The following is a 20504-nucleotide window of genomic DNA, read 5'->3' on the forward strand; positions in this document are numbered from 1 at the left end:
ATCTAAATCCAAATTAAATTATTCAAAATTTATTTGATTTAAACAGAAAAGTATGATAATGAAAATAATAAATTATTCCTATAATTAATACGGAGAGAAATGGAGTGGTGGGGACATCCGTGCCACGCGTCGCAGGAGTAGTGGGTACACTTGGTCGGTCAAACTATTATCTGGGTCCTGTTATTGGAGGTGGCGTCACTCACAAAAGTGGGTCCCGAGTCTATCTTGGATCGACGTGTCTAAACAAAAGAGTAAGCACGAAGCGATATTTTCACATTTGCCCCTCTAAATGTAAATTTGGCGCATAAGCTATTAATGATTTTGAAACTGCAGACATATTAATGCCCTTCGAAAGTTCCTATCGGTATTTCTATAAATCACTAAATTTTATGTTTGAATTTAAGTTTTTAATAAACCATATTAATGCGAATTTTTAGGCATTTCAATATTTAAATATTAGTAGTTTTGGTTAATTTGAATTTATTGGTTGAATATTAACATATAAAGGATAAATAAACATGTAAAAGCTCTAATGTGTCTTCTCCATATGAACAGCCCAAAACGATCGCCGGAGGAGTAAGTCTCCCTCTGTCTCTAGTTCTCTTCTTTCTCATTCTCTTGGTCGTTTGGGCATCGGCGAGAAGCGGGCGGCGGAGGCCAGCGCGACGATGGCGGTGGGGGATGGCGACGCCAAGCCGTTGGACCTGTTCCTGTCCATCGGCTTGGACAGGCGGACGGCGGAGGGTGCCCTCGTTAACCAGAGGGTCACCTCCAACCTCACCGCCGTCATCATGGAGGTAAACGTCTCTCCATCCCCATCTGCTTCTCGGACGACACACCCTCCATCGTCAATTCTTCTCTCGGGCAGCTTGCGAGACTAAAATTTTATCTCTTCTTTTCAGGAAAGTATTCATGTGAGTCGAAAATTGAAAATGAAATAAAGAATTGTCACATGCTAAGAATTGAAAGAGTCGAGTTTAATCCATAACTTAACAACTTAAGCTTGTGTATTGTATTACTGTCCATTGTGGTGGGGCTAAAATCTTAACATGGTATTGGCTGTTGCAAATGAGAGCCAAATATTGAAGCTTGGCACATGACTTAATAGTTTAAGCTTTCAGATTTACTGATGTCTAATTTTTGTATGTGTTAGCTCTAGCCAGTTTAACGTAGACTTCTTTAATTCAAATCTGAGTACTTCAGCCCTTTCTCACAGGCAGGTGTTAATGGATGCAGCAAGACGATAGGAAACCTTCTTTACATGGTATGAATCTTTTAGCACTTTTGGTGACTCATGAGCTGCTAAAAACCTTGATGTGTAATTCTGGATCCTCTCGTGTGCGAGATAGGTTGCGACCAAGTTCCCTGCAAATGCACTCATTCACCGGCCCACTTTAGTCCAGTACATTGTCTCATCGAAGGTAGCTTTTTAGCTGTGTCGCATAATAAAAAGTTTTGTGATCTTAATTAATGATTTTTTTTTTCTCGTTACTTATTTTGTTTAACAGGACTTCACAGGAAATCGTGATCAGATTTCACTTGTTTATGCAGATAAAGAATCCTGCCCAACTTGATGTAGCTTTGTTATTTGTTGGGGCAATTGGCCCTGAAAGCTTCAGTTTGGATGAATTTGAACAAGCTTGTGGTGTAGGTATGGTTCTTGTGATTCTTCCCATACTGATGATTATTATGAATGTAACCGAAGGGCATGGACTTTTGTTGGCTCGAGAGATTATTAGATTATTCACAAAATCTAAAAAGAAATGAGATGATGTGGAAAGAGTTTTTTCTGCTGCTAGTTTGTCATCTCTTTCCACTCTGAAATTTGAAATTGCATCTTGCTTGCTAAATCAAGTGCATGGACTAGCTTACATGAAAAATAGGATGGTCAACAAATTTGGCACTATATAGGGTTAATTTAGAGGCCTAAATTTAACATCAGATAATGGGTTCTTCATTATTATGACACGATTTTTGGTTCCTTTGGGCTTCACATGCTTTTTATTGTGGCTTAAAAGTCGAGCTTTCTACTTGTCATTGTACTTGTGGAGGTCATATTAGATCTACATCTTATCTTGAGTTTGCTTCGACTATCATAACATTTCAAGAATACCTTTTCATTTCTTAATTCCTGTTGGAGGCATTACCCGCAGATTGTTAAAAATTATTTGTCATTTCAAGATTCTATCAACAATTTGCTTAGGTTTTTCTTCCAAAGACCTTTTTTTTCAATATAAAATATCATTTTTGCTAGACTTTGTCAACCTGAATGTAGGGAAAGACTATAATTTACATTCACATATTCTAGTGATTAAAAATGCCATCAATGCAAACTGATTTGTTTACAAAATACTGAAAGCTCTTAACCCATCATCTCATAAAGCTTGGTTTCATTGCCATGTCATTTTCAACTTTGAAAATCCGTATATCTCTTATTGTTGATGATGACATACTAGAAAAGTGGAAGCTTACAACTAGTTTGCCTTACCGGTATACCGACTAGTTGTCGGTACGATACGTACCGAGCTATACCAAGCATACTGACATATGAGACATGAGGTGTACTAATGTATCGCCCATACCAGTCCCTTGTCATACCAATATGTACCGCCCATATCGAGCGGTACGACGAACCTTGGCTTACATTTACTTATTAGGAGAAACAATTTTGCATACTCAATAGCTTTCTCTTGCTCCTTCATTAAAGTGCATAACACTTGTTGAACTTATTAGAGAACTTGTTCCCCTATTTCTGTTTATTATATAGGTATCAAAACAATGAAAGAGGGTTGTAATTTTTTACCATTAACGTTTAAGCTGATTGAGATATATTTTTGTCTGTTAACTGTAAATTGTTGGTATTATCTCCAGACATCAATCTTGCATGATGTAGTGTGTGGCTTTTAACTTCTTTTAGTACATATATATGAACACAATTTTCAACTGTTGTTGTAATTTGCTGTTTGTGAAGTATTGCAGGAGTTGATGTTTCTGTTGAAGAAATTCATTCAACAGTTGCTGCAGTTCTGGAAGAAAATATGGATGCTATATTGGAACATCGCTATCATATTAATGATTAGTTTCTTCTTATAAATTATTGCATATTTTACTAATTGTTATTTTATGATTCTTGTTTTGTGTGTTCGAAAATAATGCCAAAGGTCATTATAACCATGGCATTCATGCTAATGCTATTGTTGTGCCAGCAAGTTCTGATTCCATGCATCTATGCTTTATGCTCTATCATGTTTAATCATTAATGATTATATATCTGTTGTGTATGATGATCTGGCATGTTCTATTGGTACATAAATGCAAGGAGATGAATGGAGATATAAAGACGTATTAATAATTTTATAAAATAACTTTAGAATACTTGTATATCAACGTAAGAAAAATGCAAAATTTTACAAGGTGGACTTAGTGAAGGCTGCAAATTAGAAGGGGACATATCTCTCACTCAATATTTGAAATGTATAATTTAACGAATTTAATCAGCGCATGGATTGTAGAACTATATCCAGTAGGGGCATCTGTGTGACATGATTTGCGGAGAGTGACAGTCTAGAAAACAGTCACAATTAGACAACATACTATGCAGGCCCTGGCTGCCACGTGCTGGAACACATGGCATGGAAGTTCTTTAGCTGAGGGCTGCGCCTGCCTCTTTAGTGATAATCTATTGTCTTTCCAGCAATTTAATTAACCTTCATGAACAAACGATTAATTGTTATTTTACTTGAAATTCCATTTTTGCATTTGCTAGGCAAAATCTGTTTCAATTATTTTATTGCTTTCAATTATTTAGAGTGCTAATATGTGTGGTTAAAGTCTTACCTCCTCTTGAGAGGGTTTAATTATGTCTATAAAGGTTTCTGTCACCTGCACAGATTTTACCGTAAACATGTGTTATCATTTTTTCAACATTTCCGTCTGTTAGGTCTTCAGTAATCGTACTATTTTTGTGAGGAAATTTAGTGGTCCTACTTTTTGTTATATTTTAACCATAACAATAAATGTAGTGAATAGTTAATGGATATGCTTCAAATTTGCTGAGCTGTTTGGGACCAATGAATTTGCAGTCATAGTTACTTGGTACTTGGTAGTATCAATAGTTAAGGACATAATAGTCACAAAATGAAGCTTAAGATAAAAGGTGCAGATTCATTCTTCTAATGAAGCCTTGAATAGGATTACGTATAAACTAAGTCTTATTAGATTTTAAGATTGAGTCTATGGGCCTTGGAATTAGTTTGTCATATCTTTTAAGATTTTGCAATAATATTATTTTCGATAAATATGTGATTACTGTTGAATATAATTTGTGCAGAATCTGTTAACATTAGTCTTCTTGGTAGTACATGCTGTCAGCATATGTTAAGCCATTAATGGTTTAGTTAGGCACGATGTGTTTGATTTTTATGTAGAAAATCATTGGTTCCTACATTCTGTAAATTACAGAGGTTTTGTCTAATTTTCTGTGTTTTATATTTGCCAATGTTCAGAGTCATAGAATAGAATGTTTAACATAGAGAGGACTGTTTGGAAACAAGGTAAACCAAAACTAGTACAAGTGTATTAAGAAAAGAAGGTTGTTAGCTGCAGATGCCATGTTTTCTCTCCCTGTTCTGTTAATTCACCATTCTATTCTTCCTAGGTCACTTTAATTGCAGGCCTAATACCCTGGCTATGCCTCCAAAATGCATGCTACACCATACTTTTCTTAAAATTTGTTATAAAGTGTTACTGAGATGAATGCACAACATATGTTCTGGTCACTTGCATCCAGTAGGATGTTTGGGTCCATCTGCGCTGGGTTGTTCGCCTGCATGATTGCATTGAATTTGACTCTTGGGCCTCCTTACATTAGACCAGAGCCTCGGCCACAAGCCTAGCTCACCTAGGCCTCTATGCTCCTTGGGCCAGCCCACGTGGGTCTCCCCATGTCAGGCATTTTCCTATTAATTTGATTACTCAAATATGCTTGACTTTTTCCACCCTGATGTTATGGTCACTTTGTTTAATTCAGTTGGCAATCTATGTGGGCAAGTCAGAAAACAACAACCGTGGGCTAATGCCAAAATTGTTAAGGTATTATAGTTAATAACTTAATATAATGCAGAAAATTATCATTAAAGATTCTGTTAAAAAATTAGGAAATTTTCTGGGTCTTCTTATTTACTTCCTTCATCAGGAGGTGATTGATGAGAAGCTTCATCGGATACTTGGGGTAAAAACAGCAGAAGATGATAAAAAGCCTTTGAAAAAGCAGCAACAAAAAATTGTTAAAATTGAGGTGAGGATGTTACTAGCATTCGGTAGGATGCAGTTGTGGTCTTTGGTAGATTGTCATAGCAGTATGCTTGTATTTTTAGGAACAAACAGATGGAGCAATCTCACCTGTCCTAACATTGGAAGAGGAAGTTAATCCTTTCTTGATATTTCCAGAACCAGCAGAGAACTATAAGGTATCGATCACTAATTACTTCTTTTACGTATTTCATCATTGTTACTTTGATAACTTGTGAGCATTAGATTTTCTTTGTTGCACTGGATATCCTGGACTGTCTTCTAACTGTTGTCATCAGCTTGGCTTCTTTGATGTCTGATAGATTTTGTTCAGTAAACATGTTGGACAAAGCTGCAAAATTAATCTATACTCTGTGTTGGTGACTTATAGGGTGTTATATTTTTTCTTTCATCTCTCTCTATATATGGTAGGAGATTTGATGAGCTGGTCTACTTATACAGCTCTTATATTTTTAGAAGTGCCCTTGTTAGAATTAAGTACTCTGTTGGGGATAACATTGCTATGCTTGATTCCGTTTCACTGGGGTATTGGATTTTTATGCTTTGCAGACCCTTTGTTCTTATGCTGTTGGTTGACTATTTCCTCACGTTTCTTCTTCTCTTTTTTTTTTCTCTATGTTTTTTCCTCTGTCGAGAAATTCTGATATTGGCCATTATTACATATTAGTTGTACCATCCTACCTGCCTTCATTTTTTTCCATCTGAAATGTTATCTTCAATTGTGTCCTCTATGTGACCCTGCATATATCAAATTGTATGAGAAGCATTTTAGTCTTGCAATATCTCATATTTTTATTTGTTGCAAATAGATGATAAAGCTTGTGCAAGCAACTACCTATAGCATCATTTCATTAAAATAAAACACAACAGGAATGCAAAAACACATTATCAACAAGGAATATATTGATTAGTTTAACAAGCATAGGGAACATATACTGTTCAAAGAAAAACTTTATATGAAAATTTCATCAAAAACAGAAGTTTCATTTTGCAAACAGATGGTAAGGCTCCTACAATTTCATCAAAAACAAGAATCTATTTAATTTACTATTCCAATGGTTGATCAATATGGTGGACTCAACAATTTCTCCTGGTCTAATCCAAAACCAAGCTTACCATCCAGTAGGTTCACCTTGTTGGGTTTTTCCAGCAATAAGTTGGCTGATATTGAACTGTTCCAGAAGTAAGCCCTACCATAGGGTACCAATACCCATTTTATTTTATACCAATACCAACTTTCTCTCCTTATTTGAGAAGAGTAGTCATCATTAAATTTGTTTTTTAACATATTCTGCCAACTGTCAGTTACAGCATATTTGATTAAATGTAATGGCTTCAATCTTCATCTTTGCAATACATAACTGGCTAAGCTACCCAGTGAACCTTGACTCTTGGAGGGGATCTCTATTAATAGGTTCACGCTAAAAGTTGTCACCTGGCTAACCTCTTGATATCTGCCTGATGTATTTTATAGGATATTTGCTCTTCAGAGAGAAGCTATTGCAAATTCTGATATGGCTAATATCTGTTTGACCACCCTGTTATTAGCCTAAGAATATCCTCTCTCAAGTAAATAATCTAATATTTTCTTTCCTTATCTGAATTCAGTAAGATATGATAGAAACCACTGAAGCTTGGGTATTGTACAGCATGATTGTTAATGTGACAGTACCTTGAACCGTTACCTCCTGGTTTCCCTCGACAGCAGGATACTTGTGGTCCAAATTTCAAGAAACTCAAACCTAAAACTGAGACTAATTCTAAATAAATAAGCTGAAACTAAAATTAGGACCTCAAACTGGCCTAAAATTTGATCCAAATTTTAGAGACAAACGGACCCATGAAAAATATTTTTAATCAAAAGTTTCTTAAGCAGTTAAAGTAAATCCAACCTAACACAAAGCCTCACCTAATTAACTCAAAAGTATATAAGAACATATGGAAAAATAAGACAGGTCCTTTTAACTCTCCAGTCCTAACCTAAGCAGAGGAAAGAAGACTCAATCTAGTTATTGTGACATTTCCATTTGCTTCTACTGTGCTGCACACAAGCCTGTTGGAGTTTAATCGTGTAGCTTCATTCAACTAATTGCAGGATGACCTTGTACTCATATTGATTAGTGCATGCACTTGGATTGAGAAACCAGTCATCAAGGATGTTCTATCCACTGTTGACCCTTACAATTTTACCTTGACCTTTGCAATGTTGGAATCTTGTAGGAGTTTTGTTTCTAGCTATTCGTACTTGATCTTCAACTTAATGGGGAACTATTATTGTATTTTAATGGGGAAGTACTGTTGAATTGTGATTTTTGGCACCCCATTCTCTATTCTATTTCTTACTACATGTGTTGTTGAAACAGTATGTTGTTTTCATGTTTCGTGGAATTGGGCTTTAGTTTGTGTCTTGAAAATTGAAAGTTCCTTAATTGTTAATTCTATCTTCTAATTCCTGTAATTTGTTTTCAGGGTCCAAAATTATGACCTAGATACATATCTATATCAGGTGTATATGATTTGCAGTGTTAAAAGGATTTATTTTGAGATTTCAACCTTTTTGTAATTAGTAAATGCTTTTTATTATTTGGTGGACAACCTCAGTTGTGTTTCATATCTGGAAATATGTTGAGGTCTCTGGCTGATGGGACATCCTTTATGTCAGGTTCATACAGAGATTTTCTTTAGTAATGGAGATATCTGGAGGGCTCACAATACAAAGGAGAAACTAGAGAGACATCTTAAGGTTACTGGCGGGAGGGTTTTCACTCGCTTCCCTCCTGAACCTAATGGATATTTACACATTGGTCATGCTAAGGTAGAGTTATTGTGCTTGTAAGAGCATGTTTTTGGTGTCATAGTCTCATGGAGATAATCTTATATATATGTAGTTATATCTTCAGGCACTGTTTATCAATTTTGGTTTGGCAGAAGAGAGGGGTGGATCATGTTACTTAAGGTGAGGAGTAGGATATTCTTTCCATTTTGAGAGTGTTCAGTATGAGTTTGCTTTCCACTAGTAGATGTTGTCTCTATATATGCTATTAGCTTCTATTTGACAAACTTTTGCTTGCCTAAGATGACTTATATCTGCATAATGAAAATTTGTTGTGTTGCTAACTAGTTTGCTATACCGCGCACCATGGACAAATACTTGAATATCATCTTTGGTGCTGTTCTTTACTCACTGTCATGTTGATTTATTCTGTCATGTTATTCACATCAATGCCAGTTATCACACTTCACATATCCACCTTACCACATACTTAATGCCCTTATGAAAGAAAAACTTATGAGCAATACAATATTGGTTGAATAAACTCTTCGTTGTTTAAAATATTGGATACATGCTATTTATTTGTCTTCCTTTTATGTCAAAAATTGAACAGTTTGTTAAGGAAACTCCGAATATTTTCAGTAATCTTAGGAGTCAGCTTTACAGGATAATTCACGACAAGAAATTTTTTGATACTACTCTATGATGTTGATACAAAAATATAGAGTTTGTTTCACCAAATATCAGACCTCTGAATCATGATGATAGCTACTTATCTTTCTGCCTTCTAGATTTGATGATACCAACCCTGATGTCGAAAAAAGAGAATACATTGATCATATCCAAGAAAACATCCAATGGATGGGTTGGCAGCCTTTCAAGGTCTAGAATGTTTGGTTTCTTTGCTTTTTTGATTGTGATGAGCATTATTTGACAAGTAGTTTTCTTTGACAGGTTACCTTTACCAGTGACTATTTCCAAGAACTCTATGATCTAGCAGTCAAGCTGATACACAAAGGTCTAGCTTATGTTGATCATCAGGTTTGTTTAATCATTATTTGCGTATATATATAGAACATGTTATTAGTATTTCTGTGAAGTGTGTTAATAATGTGAGAATAATATCCATGTTCTCATTAAAAAATATGAGAAATGAGAAGCAGAATTCTTGAGCAAACTTCTTAGATGGTATTTCTTGTCCTTTCTTATTGTCCCTAGAGCCCTGAAGAAGTCAAGGAGTATAGAGAAAAGAAAATGAACAGCCCATGGAGGGATAGACCTATAGCAGAATCATTGAAGTTGTTTGAAGACATGAGGCAGGGCTTCATTGATGAGGGCAAGGCAACATTAAGGCTAAAGCAAGATATGCAGAGTCATAACAAAAATATGTATGATTTGATAGCATATCGTATTAAGGTGGGTTACTACCTGTAAAATTCTTATGGATAATTGCTAGTAATATTTACATACCTAACTTGTTTGTTGATCACACTTTACAGTTTACTGCTCATCCTCGAGTTGGTGAGAAGTGGTGTATATATCCTTGTTATGACTATTCTCACTGCATTGTGGATTCTCTCGAAAACATTACGCATTCAGTGAGTTATATACTTTTATAATGTGTATCTGAATTTTCTTAAAAAATCTGTCTGTAACTCTTCTGTAACAAGTCTTGTTGGTATTGCAATTTCTAGGTGTATTTTATTATCCAACTTGATTATAAAACACAATGTTCAATGGCAATTCATTAGTTACAAATTCCATCTCCTTTATGTGGACGAAGTTTTTGAACTGGACTTTCCACAAGCAGCAATTCTACACAGAGAAAAGAGAAGCTAAAGTTTCTGAGATGAAATTCAATAATAAAAAAATGACTTTCTGATAGAATGGAGATTTAGAGATAGGAAGCAGTGAAAAAAAGACAGGCTTGCAGCCTTCTTTTTCCTCACTTATCGAAAGCAATAAATAGTGTGCATTTGATCATCAGCAGTATTAGGACCCTTTCCTGATCTCAATAGGACCCAGAATAAGCATATGACTTTGAAGGAAACAATTAAAATTCTCCTCTCTCAGAACCTTGGCCAAGACTTCAAACTTGCACAGGAATCTTTAACCTATCTTCCATAGAGGAGTCACCAGACATAAATTCATGCATAGGTGGAATATTCATCCTACAATGTCCTACTTTTAGCTTGTTTAGTTATTTTACAAACCACTAAAATATATGGTTAATGATCAACAGAAATTTAGTAAAAAAATAGCAAGTATTTCTGTGTTGGTTGGCACTGGTCGATAAAGGTCGGCACATTCCATTCTAGAAAGTTGGTGCTGAACCGACACATGCCTAGGCAAAATTTTGGCTTGTCATGGTGTGCCTACTGGTACCATGTTGTGCCAGAAGGGTATGGGCAAATATCACCATTTCAAGCTGACTTGAAAAACAGAATCCTTTTTTACATTGTTAAGTCAACTAGCAGCTTCAAACACTTCCAATTTGTATTTCAAGGCCCCTAGGAGTTAGACCCTTCTTCCAAATGAATCTCCTTAAATGTATGTGGTGCCTGTAGAGGCAGTATTTCCAGCTGCACTTTTGATGGCCTGCTTCATATTTAGAGTTTACCAAAGCCAAATATATGATTACTTTTGTATGTGATTAGTTTAGCAGAAAATTGCAGATATGACATTGAGAGCAAAACAAAAGCCAGCTTGTCTTGAACAATCTCAATATTCAATTAATTATTCTTATTGTTTGCACCTCTATGAACATTTTTAAAAAAAATTGAAAGAATTTTTCATTACATTCAAATGGCGATGTTCACATGCCGACTCGAACTTGAGACCTATCACTTGTGCAATAATATACTAATCAACCCGGATGTCTCAACAAAGACGCCTCTATGAACATTTTGCTCTAGATTGTTAAGCTTTACACTGTTGAAGTAATATTTTGTGCTTCTTTTCAGCTTCCACTAGTTCTGCACTAGTGCCTGTTCCCATTTCTTGTTTGGCAATTTAGACCAGCTTTTCTTATGGAAACTCAACAATGATGAGAGGTGGGTAATTATGGATAGAAATTAGAAAATGGATTTAAAGCTGAAGGATGGAACAAATGTGTTATTACATTTAAGGTTTTTAATTTTGTATTGTACCGGTGTACCGAGCTTTGCTTGGTACGGTATGGTACAGCGTACTAAGCAATACACCAGGGTGGCGTCGGGCCGAGTTCCAACGTCCAACGGTGTTGCTACGAGTGGGGTTGCGATAGGACCAGAAGCGAAGGAGTCAAGGTCAGAGGGAGGTAGCCTCTTCTTCCGCGAGGGCATTTTCAAGCGGTCATTGTTCTTGACGACGAGGTCGGCAAAGGAGGTCAGGACCAGAAGCGGAGGACTCAAAGTTGGAGGGAGGCAGCTTCTTTTGTGAGGGCTTCTTCAAGCGGCTGCAGTTCTTGAGGACGAGGCCGGCAATGGAGGTCGGGACCAAAAGCGGAGGAGTCAAGGTCGGAGGGAGGCAACTTCTTCTGCGAGGGCTTTATTTCTCCTGTTATCACTCGATATCAGTTGGTATAGGTTGGTAACATCGAAATTTTGACCGTTACCACCCGATATAGCCCCGTATCGTTTGATACAGGGCCAAAAGATTGATGCCGTCCAGTAGCGGGCGGTTAGTGTACCGATCTACTAGCAGACAGATACGTATCACCTGTACCGGGCGATATGAAACGGTATTAAAATCCCTGATTACATCATCCAATTATAATGCAATCCATATTTGGAGTGTTCATTTCATTTGAAGTTTTATTTCTGTTTTCTTTTCAATATCTCTTTTATTCAAATATATGATTCCTTTTAGTATCTCTCTTATACAAATACATGACATTAAATTTGTGCAGCAGAAACTTTTAACTGCATGTTATGGATGTTGAATTTTGCTTAATTGTTCAGGTCATACTATTTTTTATTATTTTTTGGACAATATGCCTTGTGTATAATCTCAGATAAAAGTATACTTTCTGTGTCTGTATTTGTGGGTCTTACTTTATAGTTAATTATCCTTATTTGAAGTAGTTATCATGATTCTCAAGTTTTTTTTTTAATTCTAATTACTGGCTTTAGGTTAGCAAGGAATTTTTTGTAAGAAACCTTAGAAAGTGTGGTTTGTGGATGACCTAATAGACAATGGTGCCATTTAGCTTAGTGGCCAGGCCATTGTTTAATGTGCCTGTATTTGAAAATGTATTAACAGTGAAGTTTCTGTTTGTGATGCCAGTTATTTGGGTTATAGTGACTGAAAAAATTATTTATGCATGTACTAATATGTTGTTAAAATTTTTCTTATTCTTTTGTAGCTATGTTCTCTTGAGTTTGAGATCCGCCGTCCTTCGTACTACTGGTTATTACTAGCTCTTGAACTTTACCAGCCATATGTCTGGGAATATTCACGTCTAAATGTTTCAAATACGATGATGTCTAAGCGTAAGGTCTGTTATTTTGCTGTCCATCATGTATGACATACTCCATGATGGCATGATCTATTTCCAAAAATTCATGTTCGTGTTTTCTTTTGTTGCAGTTGAACCGTCTAGTGATGGAGAAGTGGGTAGATGGCTGGGATGATCCTCGTTTAATGACACTAGCTGGATTACGTCGCCGAGGAGTGTCTTCTACAGCAATTAATTCTTTCATACGAGGACTTGGAATTACAAGAAGGTGTCATGTTGTTTATTTACTATCTTATAAGGAGTTGCCATTGATATCTTTGTTTATCTGCAATCTTAATTAAAATATTTGGAAACTATGATGACATCCGGTGGCCTTGGAAACTATGAAAATATTTTCATTTATACAGACTATATTTTGTTCTTGTTCATGCAAACTAATACACATGGGAGTATTGTTGGCAAGGATTGCTGTTGCGGGTATCGGATCTGTTTCGGTGATCTGTTGGACCGGTACATACCGGTCAGTACCAGTGTACCATATGGTACACTGGTATGTACCAGTATTTCACAGTGGAAGAAAAAGAGGGAGAAGAAGTGGTGGTGGAGGAACAAAAGAGGAAGGAGAAAGGGAGAAGGAAGAAGCGATGTAGGAGGAGAAGGAAGAAGAGGTGGGAATGTACTTGGGAAGAAGAAGGAATATGGGGCAATAGCGTTGGCAGCAGCATGAGTAAGTATTCGTGAAGCAGAGGAGGTGGCAGTGGCATCACAAAGCAGTGGCATCGGGAAGCAACAGTGGTGGCAGCGACACTGTGAAACAGTGACAGCGATGATGGCAGCATCATTGTATGCAAGAAGAGGGCTCGCATTCGTGAGCCCTAATTTGTTTTTTTTTTTTAACACCGAGTTGGATGGGCCCACCGCTTTTTCCAATTCTTTTTATTTTAACCAGGCCACCTGAAACAGGGGTGGTCCACTTATCAGCCCATGCCCTGACCGGTATGTGCTGCCCATTCCGTACCATTTTGGATGGTACAGTAGTCCTTGATTGTTGGAATATGGTGCTATACAATGACATAATTGGCTTTATCTTTTTACCTCATTCATAGAAAACTCATACATTGTTATATTTGATAGAGAGATTTCTTTGATAATTAGGCAAAGATGCTCTTTTCTGTGTTGACCTAGAATACAACTTTCTTTCTCGAGTGACTCTATCAAGCTTTCAGCTAGTTTATGTTTTCTGTTCGATGATTAGTTACATTTCTTATTTTTCTTCAAGTATTTACATATACATCAGTACCATAGACCAGTCCACTGTATAACAATTATGATTGTCTGTACACTATGATATACGAACGTGTGATGCTGGGAATATAATATAAAATATTCATGTGTCAGTATTACTTTGATATGTTCAGAATGCTATGTTCCAATGTGAAATTAAATTGGCAGATACTTGTCAATATGATTGAGTGTCTATCATTGTTTTTCTTACTTCAGAACCATGTAAGGCATGGGCCCAGCTGGTCCCTTGTGGTTCAAAAGAGAGCACTAGGTCATGGTTTGCTGCACAAATTACACTAGTGAGTAACAGGATGTACTTATAGATGTGAAGCAAACTTGGTGTAGGTTAATTGTTGTTTCTTAAACAATTGGTGTAAAGTGAAAATCAGGTCAAATTACAGATGTGTATTTTGCTACTCACCCTTGAAAATTTTAAAATATTGTCTAGTGACTGCAGAAGGTCTGTTTTTTAAACAGGATTAGATTGCTTGTTAACCTAGATGATCTTTTTTACTTCATTGACATTGGATCCTTTTTTTTCTTGTTAGGAAATCTTTGGTTGAGTCATTGTGGTAAATATTTTTTTCTTTTGCCTTCTTTGATTGTCTACAGTGATGAGGGCATTATTGTAGCATGTTTAATAACAGTGGATTTTGCATATGTGGTTACTAATAAAATTTGACATACAGTGGTAATAGTATGATACGTGTTGATCACCTTGAATATCACATTAGAGAAGAACTCAACAAAACTGCACCTCGAACTATGGTTGTTTTGCATCCTCTCAAGGTATCAGTCATATCATTAGAAATATCCTTTATTACTTAATGGATGCTTATTTCTAGGTTTATGGACTCTGTTACCTCAGGTGGTTATCACAAATCTTGATTCTGGATTGATAATGAATCTTGATGTGAAGATGTGGCCTGATGCTTCGTCAGATGATGTTTCTTCTAATTACAAGGTTCACAACTTAAGATCATTTAAATACCCTGATTTGAGTCATTGTGTATGTGCAACTGGAGATCATTTCCATGTGGCCATGCAAAAATTTTAGATGATAGTAATGTACCTTTGATATATCATTTTTTCATGTTTAAGAGCTATCTCAGTCAGAAAATTTCTATGTTGTTGATACATTGAAATAAGATTTACCTTCCTTCCAATGTTTTTCCCTAGATATGCTTTAGACAGGTCATGAAACTTGTTAAGGACTTCATATCGACTTGTTGGACAACCTAGAATTTCAAGATTGTGTGTTCTATTTATCATTTTAGTGATGTTTGTGCTTCTCATTTGAATTGGTAGTACTTTCTGAAACACAAACACAAAACACAATTTGGTAATGTAGTCTAAGGGAATGGTGATATCACTATGTTACCAGATGATTTCTCTTTTCAACTGATTGTGAGTGAATTATGTGGCAGAATCTACAGCTTACTACCCAAATGTTTAGGTTGCTAGCATGTTAGCTAATGGATTATATTAGATTTTGGCTTTTAGGCTTCTATTACCAATGCAGTCATTTATGCCTCAATGACATCTTGTTCTATGTGCTATGGATAAAATTTGGCATGCCTGCAAAACTGTAGCAGTGCCTTGTTGCTTGTCAAACCTTTAACCATAGGTCCATAACATTTTCTGTTCTTGCCAAATTTTGTTTACTTTACACACTAAAATGATGCAATTTATCTTATTTTAGACACATATAAGCACCATCAACTCTACATATGTAATTAGCAAACCAATAAAAGCCCTTTCAAGTTGTGATATATTTCATGAAGAGCACAATGATTCATATAAAGGTCTAAAAACTAGGTCAGGTGCCGATATCAGTTGGCAAATGGACTAGGAGGGTTGACACATCAATACTTGGTATTGGTTGGTAAGGCCTGGATCGGATATGAAGAGAAAGAAAAGAGGGGAGGAAGAGGAAGAGGAGTAGATGGAGGTTGAGGAGGCAGAGGAAGAGGTGTACCGGAGACAAAGAATGAGATGGTGTCAACGATGCAATGGGGTGGAGGAGACAGCAGCAGCAATACTGCAGGGAGAAGAAGAGGTGTAGGAGGGAAGAGACATGACATGAGAGAAAGAGAGGGATAACACATGAGAGGAAAGAATGTTAGGAGAAAAGAAAAAGGAAAAGACAACTGTTAGAAAGCTGTCAAAACTTAAAAAATGGGGGTACTGGGTGATAGGTTTTCTCTTAGGCACACCTTGTGCCAACCTTAAAGACTGGATGGTATGCCTAATATAGTAATCATACTGGGATAAGCCCAGTATGAACCAGGGAAAACACCAATGATTTGTGTACCTATTCATGGTTGGACTGATAGATATTGACTTATATCCACCTTTACATTCGGATTTTATACCATGATTCATAAATCTAGTTGTTAGTTGTTGTGAATCATTACGTATGGGTAAGGTTCTGAATATCGTACCGTACCGGTGTACCGATCAGCTATCAGTACGGTATGTACCGAGCATACCGACACATGATATAAAAAGGTATACCGATATACCGTCCGTACCAATCCTTTTAGACCAGTATGTACCGCCCGTACCAAGCAGTACAGTATGGTATTGCAAACCATGCGTATAGGTATGCAATTTAAGAAACACAAAAACCTAGTTAGAGTTCTTTGAAGCAATTATCAATAATTATACTTTTTAGGGTTTCACCTATGTCTTTGAAGCAACCAAAAAGTTTTCAAAATAAGCTTTCTCACCTTGGCTTCTTGAGGTTGGTATGGCTGCTGGAGCTGGTACCATTTTGGTACACTGAAGCAGCATTAGTTCATTATTAATTGTTAAAAATAAATCAGAAAACTGAATCAGAGATGAATTTTGTGGAGCTCTTGCAATAGGCGCAGAACCCCCAAGTTCACTTCCACAACCTTATTGAGGCTGTGTTTGGAAATACACATTTATATTTTTAATGTGTATTTGGAGAATGGGACTTGAGAGAATGTGCAATTGTAGAATGCTTTAAGTGTTTGATAAACCATAGTTGAAAATTATATTTTAAATGTGCATCAACATAAATATTGTTTTGTAAAATTGTATTTCAAAAGTTCATTGAATATCATGTGACAAATTTACCCTTATAATATTTTTAATATTTATTTAAGAGTGAATACATATTTTTTTATTTAAATTAATAAGTAAAATAAATAAATAAATAAATAAATGTAATCTTATAAAAAAATTTCATATGACCAAAATGTATGATAAATAAAAATATAATCAGATAAATGAATATAAAATAATCTTTAAAAATAAATAAATAAGATTTCACTTTATAGAAGACATAAATTATGTTGGTTTCTCACTAAATCATTTTGGCAATCTTGTGATTTTAGATAATATCATAGGGTATTTTAAAAATTTTATTAGCATTCCACAAATACTGAAATGTTAATGCTACCCTGAGGTGGCATCAGCATCTGAGCATCTGCAATGCAGTATCCAGATCAAATGCGATTTGAAAAAAAAATTATCAAGGACCAATTCACATTTGAAGTGTGCATTGGGTCCACATGCAAACTAAAAGATGATATTTGACAAATTTCCAGTGGGGTTAACAACATTGAATATCACAATGGGTAATTTTCTTAAGTTATCAGCAGGTCACGTGTTATGACTGATGCATACATCTTCAAATTCTGCTTGCTGCAAGTTCTCTGAGGTTTTTTTTTCGACCAAAAGCACGATCCAAAGTGTCTCAGTGCTTTATCAACAAGTGAATTTCTAATTCTCTCTTAAATTGGACATGGTTCTGAAGGTCATAACACTAGTACGCACAACACTAATCACCAATGTCCTTAATGGGCTATTTTTGGAGCAACTGGCTAATCGTATCTTGCCCCTACTATGCTAAAAGATGCACTTTGATATCATTCATGCTAGAATGGTGAGCACATGTGAGTATGTAATATTGATTCATCATCCTACCCGTGTTTGGATGTTACTTAAACTGAATATGTCGTGTCTAACATCCATAAAGCAATCTCACTTGGTCAATTTTGCTAAAATTTCTTTGTATCTTAGATTAAATAGTAATAGATGCATTAGTTCTTGGCACTGAATAATTGGTCTGGTAAACTCTTGCATTCCATATCTAATATCATGCAATAATCATATTTTTGTTTGTTGCCACATGACAGCATGAGGCCAATCTGTGCTGCTAACGTTTTGTACTAACCAATAAAATAAACAATTTGAATTTTACATCACTTGGGAATTTCCTTTTCTTGCACAGCTCTAGTTATATCAGTGGCCGTAACAGATACTGTGTTCTTTTAGTCGCATGACTTCGATCTAATGTAATATGGACTAGTTGTTCATATTACAAGTTGGATTAGTTGTTCTAGTGGGCTTTTCAGTCCCGATTGGATACTAGGAGAACAAGGATAAAAGTTTGAGGGCTGAAATTTCCACTTCACCCAGGAGCACACCAGAGACATGACTTGCCACTTCACCTAGGAGCACACCAAAGGGTACATGTACTTCTCAGTAGGTTGTGCTCCTACTAACCCAAAAAGACAGGAGACATGACTTGCCTTTTAGTTGAATGGTTCTTTCTCAGCATTTTAGTTTCTTAATGTAATTTATGGTAACCATGAAAAAGTTCATGTAGACTTCATCATCTCACATATCATAGATATGTTTCCACTGCATTGATGTTTTTTCTGGCGCAAACTAATTAGTATGGCTAGTTTCATTAACAACTTGCCATTCTCATTACAGGTTCCATTTACAAGTGTTGTTTATATTGAACAGTCAGATTTTCGCCTTAATGATTCAAAAGACTACTACGGGCTTGCGCCTGGTAAAGCTGTTCTCCTCAGGCAAGTGATATTTTGAAACTGGCAAAATGCAAATATTTCTATTTTTGCACTTGAAGCAACAACATTACAAACTGATGTTTACTCTTTTCCTTTCAGATATGCATTCCCTATAAAGTGCACAGAAGTTATCCATGGAGATAGTGACACTATTTTTGAGATCCATGCTGAGTATGATCCCTCAAAGAAAATAAAGCCAAAGGTTTAGTTCTGCTCTTTGATGGTTGTTAGTCAAGCACTGACTAACTGCAACCCGAGTGATGATCTGTAAATTAACTGAAATTTATAACAAATCCAGGGTGTTCTCCATTGGGTTGCCCAACCTTCTCCTGGTGTTGATCCTCTGAAGGTGGAGGTGAGGTTATTTGAAAAATTATTCCTTTCAGAGGTTGGTATTCTGCTTCACTTGTCCCTTTTTTGTGCTTCCAAGATGCGATTTTTGTGCAATAAGTTGGCATTTTCTGAGTTACCCTCGTACTTCAGGACCCGGCCGAGTTGGAGGACTGGTTATCTGATCTGAATCCGCACTCGAAGGAGGTTATTCCAGAAGCATATGCAGTTCCATCTCTTGCTAATGCTGTGTTAGGAGACAGGTTTCAGTTTGAGAGGCTTGGTAATCTCTTTTTCTTACTTTTGTGTGCCAATGTATACTTCTTGCATCATAGTCTGGCTTCAGCTTATTGCCTTTCTTTTTCTTTCCTAAAGACTGGTGTTCTAAAATCAAGTATTAACTCAACTGGTAAAAAATCGGTCATGTCATCCTATTTTTATTATTATAAAATCATGTCTTTAAGAACATAGTTATTTCATGTTCTTTACCTTTCATCAACCTGATAGTTTTGCAATTCGTCCTAGGAGCTTGCTGCCACCAAATTTTGTCCTTTATTTAATTTTGTTGTTTTTCTCCTCTTGCCTCATCTGATTAGCAGGTTTGTACTTTTCGGGTCTTCATGTCTAATCTGTTTCTAAAAAGAGAAATTTTCAGCAGAGATCATCATTCACAATGAAACTGCTGGCAGAAAGGATGGTAAAAGATTTGGCTCGTGATGTCTGTGTCATAATCGACTGCTCTACTCTTTAACTCTTGATGTTTATGATTTTAATCTATTGGCCTTATCTATATATATAAACATAAACATCTAATAGTCTACATTTTATATAAATCTCCTATGAAGACTGTCATCTCTTGATTTCCCTCTTTCTTCTTCACCTGATTCATCCGTTATTGTTTCAGGCTACTTTGCTGTGGATCCAGATTCTACCCCGAGCAAGCTGGTCTTCAACAGAACCACTACACTTCGGGATTCATATTCCAAAGGTGCACGCAAGTAAATCACACCTCCATAGATATATATACCCACTGTTTATGGATTTACAAACAGTCTATCTTTAAACAGACCGTAAACTATTTGTCAATAAATAAGTTTTGTCATGTTGACATTTGAGTCGTTCATTATGGTTTGGCTCAAACTTGATGCATTAACCTTGATACAACAAATTGCTCGCATGACACATGGAATGAGTGCCTTGGTCTGCCCATATAATGCCTAGAGATATCTGCATAAGTAGTTTGATGGTAAGCCTTAGTACAATGGTAAGATTATTTTTTTGCACACCTTGATATTGATAGTTTTTATTATCTCATAGCAATTATAGCTTTTGCCATGTCTAGATATAACTGTTCAGTACTATAATCTTTGAATGGAAAAAATAAATTAAAATAATCTAAATACAAAATTAAAAGAGAAAAAACTGCAATTCCATCTTTGAAATGTCTAGTCCAAAGCAATTTAGTTTCTAACTATGAGGAGTTCTTCCATATTATGTTATTTTTGAATGACATGAGTAA

The 20504-nt window shown here is 36.0% G+C and overlaps 1 protein-coding gene across 9 annotated transcripts; it reads left to right on the forward strand.

Annotated features, from left to right (window-relative positions):
* Positions 1-538: 538 nt before the first annotated feature.
* LOC135629524 (glutamine--tRNA ligase-like) lies at positions 539-20108 on the forward strand. Of its 9 annotated transcripts, none has more exons than XM_065137023.1 (23): positions 539-797; positions 1217-1264; positions 1350-1421; positions 1552-1651; positions 2980-3074; positions 5029-5091; positions 5195-5296; positions 5376-5468; positions 7973-8125; positions 8199-8266; positions 8875-8965; positions 9038-9124; positions 9302-9499; positions 9583-9681; positions 12429-12560; positions 12653-12789; positions 14495-14594; positions 14674-14769; positions 18558-18658; positions 18755-18857; positions 18954-19043; positions 19139-19268; positions 19890-20108. In XM_065137023.1, exons 1-23 carry the CDS (start codon positions 669-671, stop codon positions 19985-19987), a joined length of 2385 nt encoding a protein of 794 aa, XP_064993095.1. In that variant the 5' UTR covers positions 539-668; the 3' UTR covers positions 19988-20108. The 9 variants fall into 9 exon arrangements, with proteins under 9 accessions (XP_064993095.1, XP_064993094.1, XP_064993087.1 ...); XM_065137022.1 differs by having other exon boundaries at positions 8211-8266; XM_065137015.1 differs by having other exon boundaries at positions 660-797; positions 1221-1264; positions 1509-1651; positions 2972-5091.
* The last annotated feature ends 396 nt before the right edge of the window (positions 20109-20504 follow it).

The sequence above is a fragment of the Musa acuminata genome, chromosome BXJ3-1, assembly GCF_036884655.1.
Source record: "Musa acuminata AAA Group cultivar baxijiao chromosome BXJ3-1, Cavendish_Baxijiao_AAA, whole genome shotgun sequence".
NCBI classification, from domain to species: domain Eukaryota; kingdom Viridiplantae; phylum Streptophyta; class Magnoliopsida; order Zingiberales; family Musaceae; genus Musa; species Musa acuminata.

Excerpts from the sequence above, each read along its gene's own strand:
- LOC135629524 (XM_065137023.1), top strand. The coding sequence starts at position 669 with ATGGCGGTGGGGGATGGCGACGCCAAGCCGTTGGACCTGTTCCTGTCC. Across the intron at positions 3,075-5,028 it reads AACATCGCTATCATATTAAT|GTTGGCAATCTATGTGGGCA; the intron begins GATTAGTTTCTT and ends TTGTTTAATTCA. Across the intron at positions 8,966-9,037 it reads TGGGTTGGCAGCCTTTCAAG|GTTACCTTTACCAGTGACTA; the intron begins GTCTAGAATGTT and ends TTTCTTTGACAG.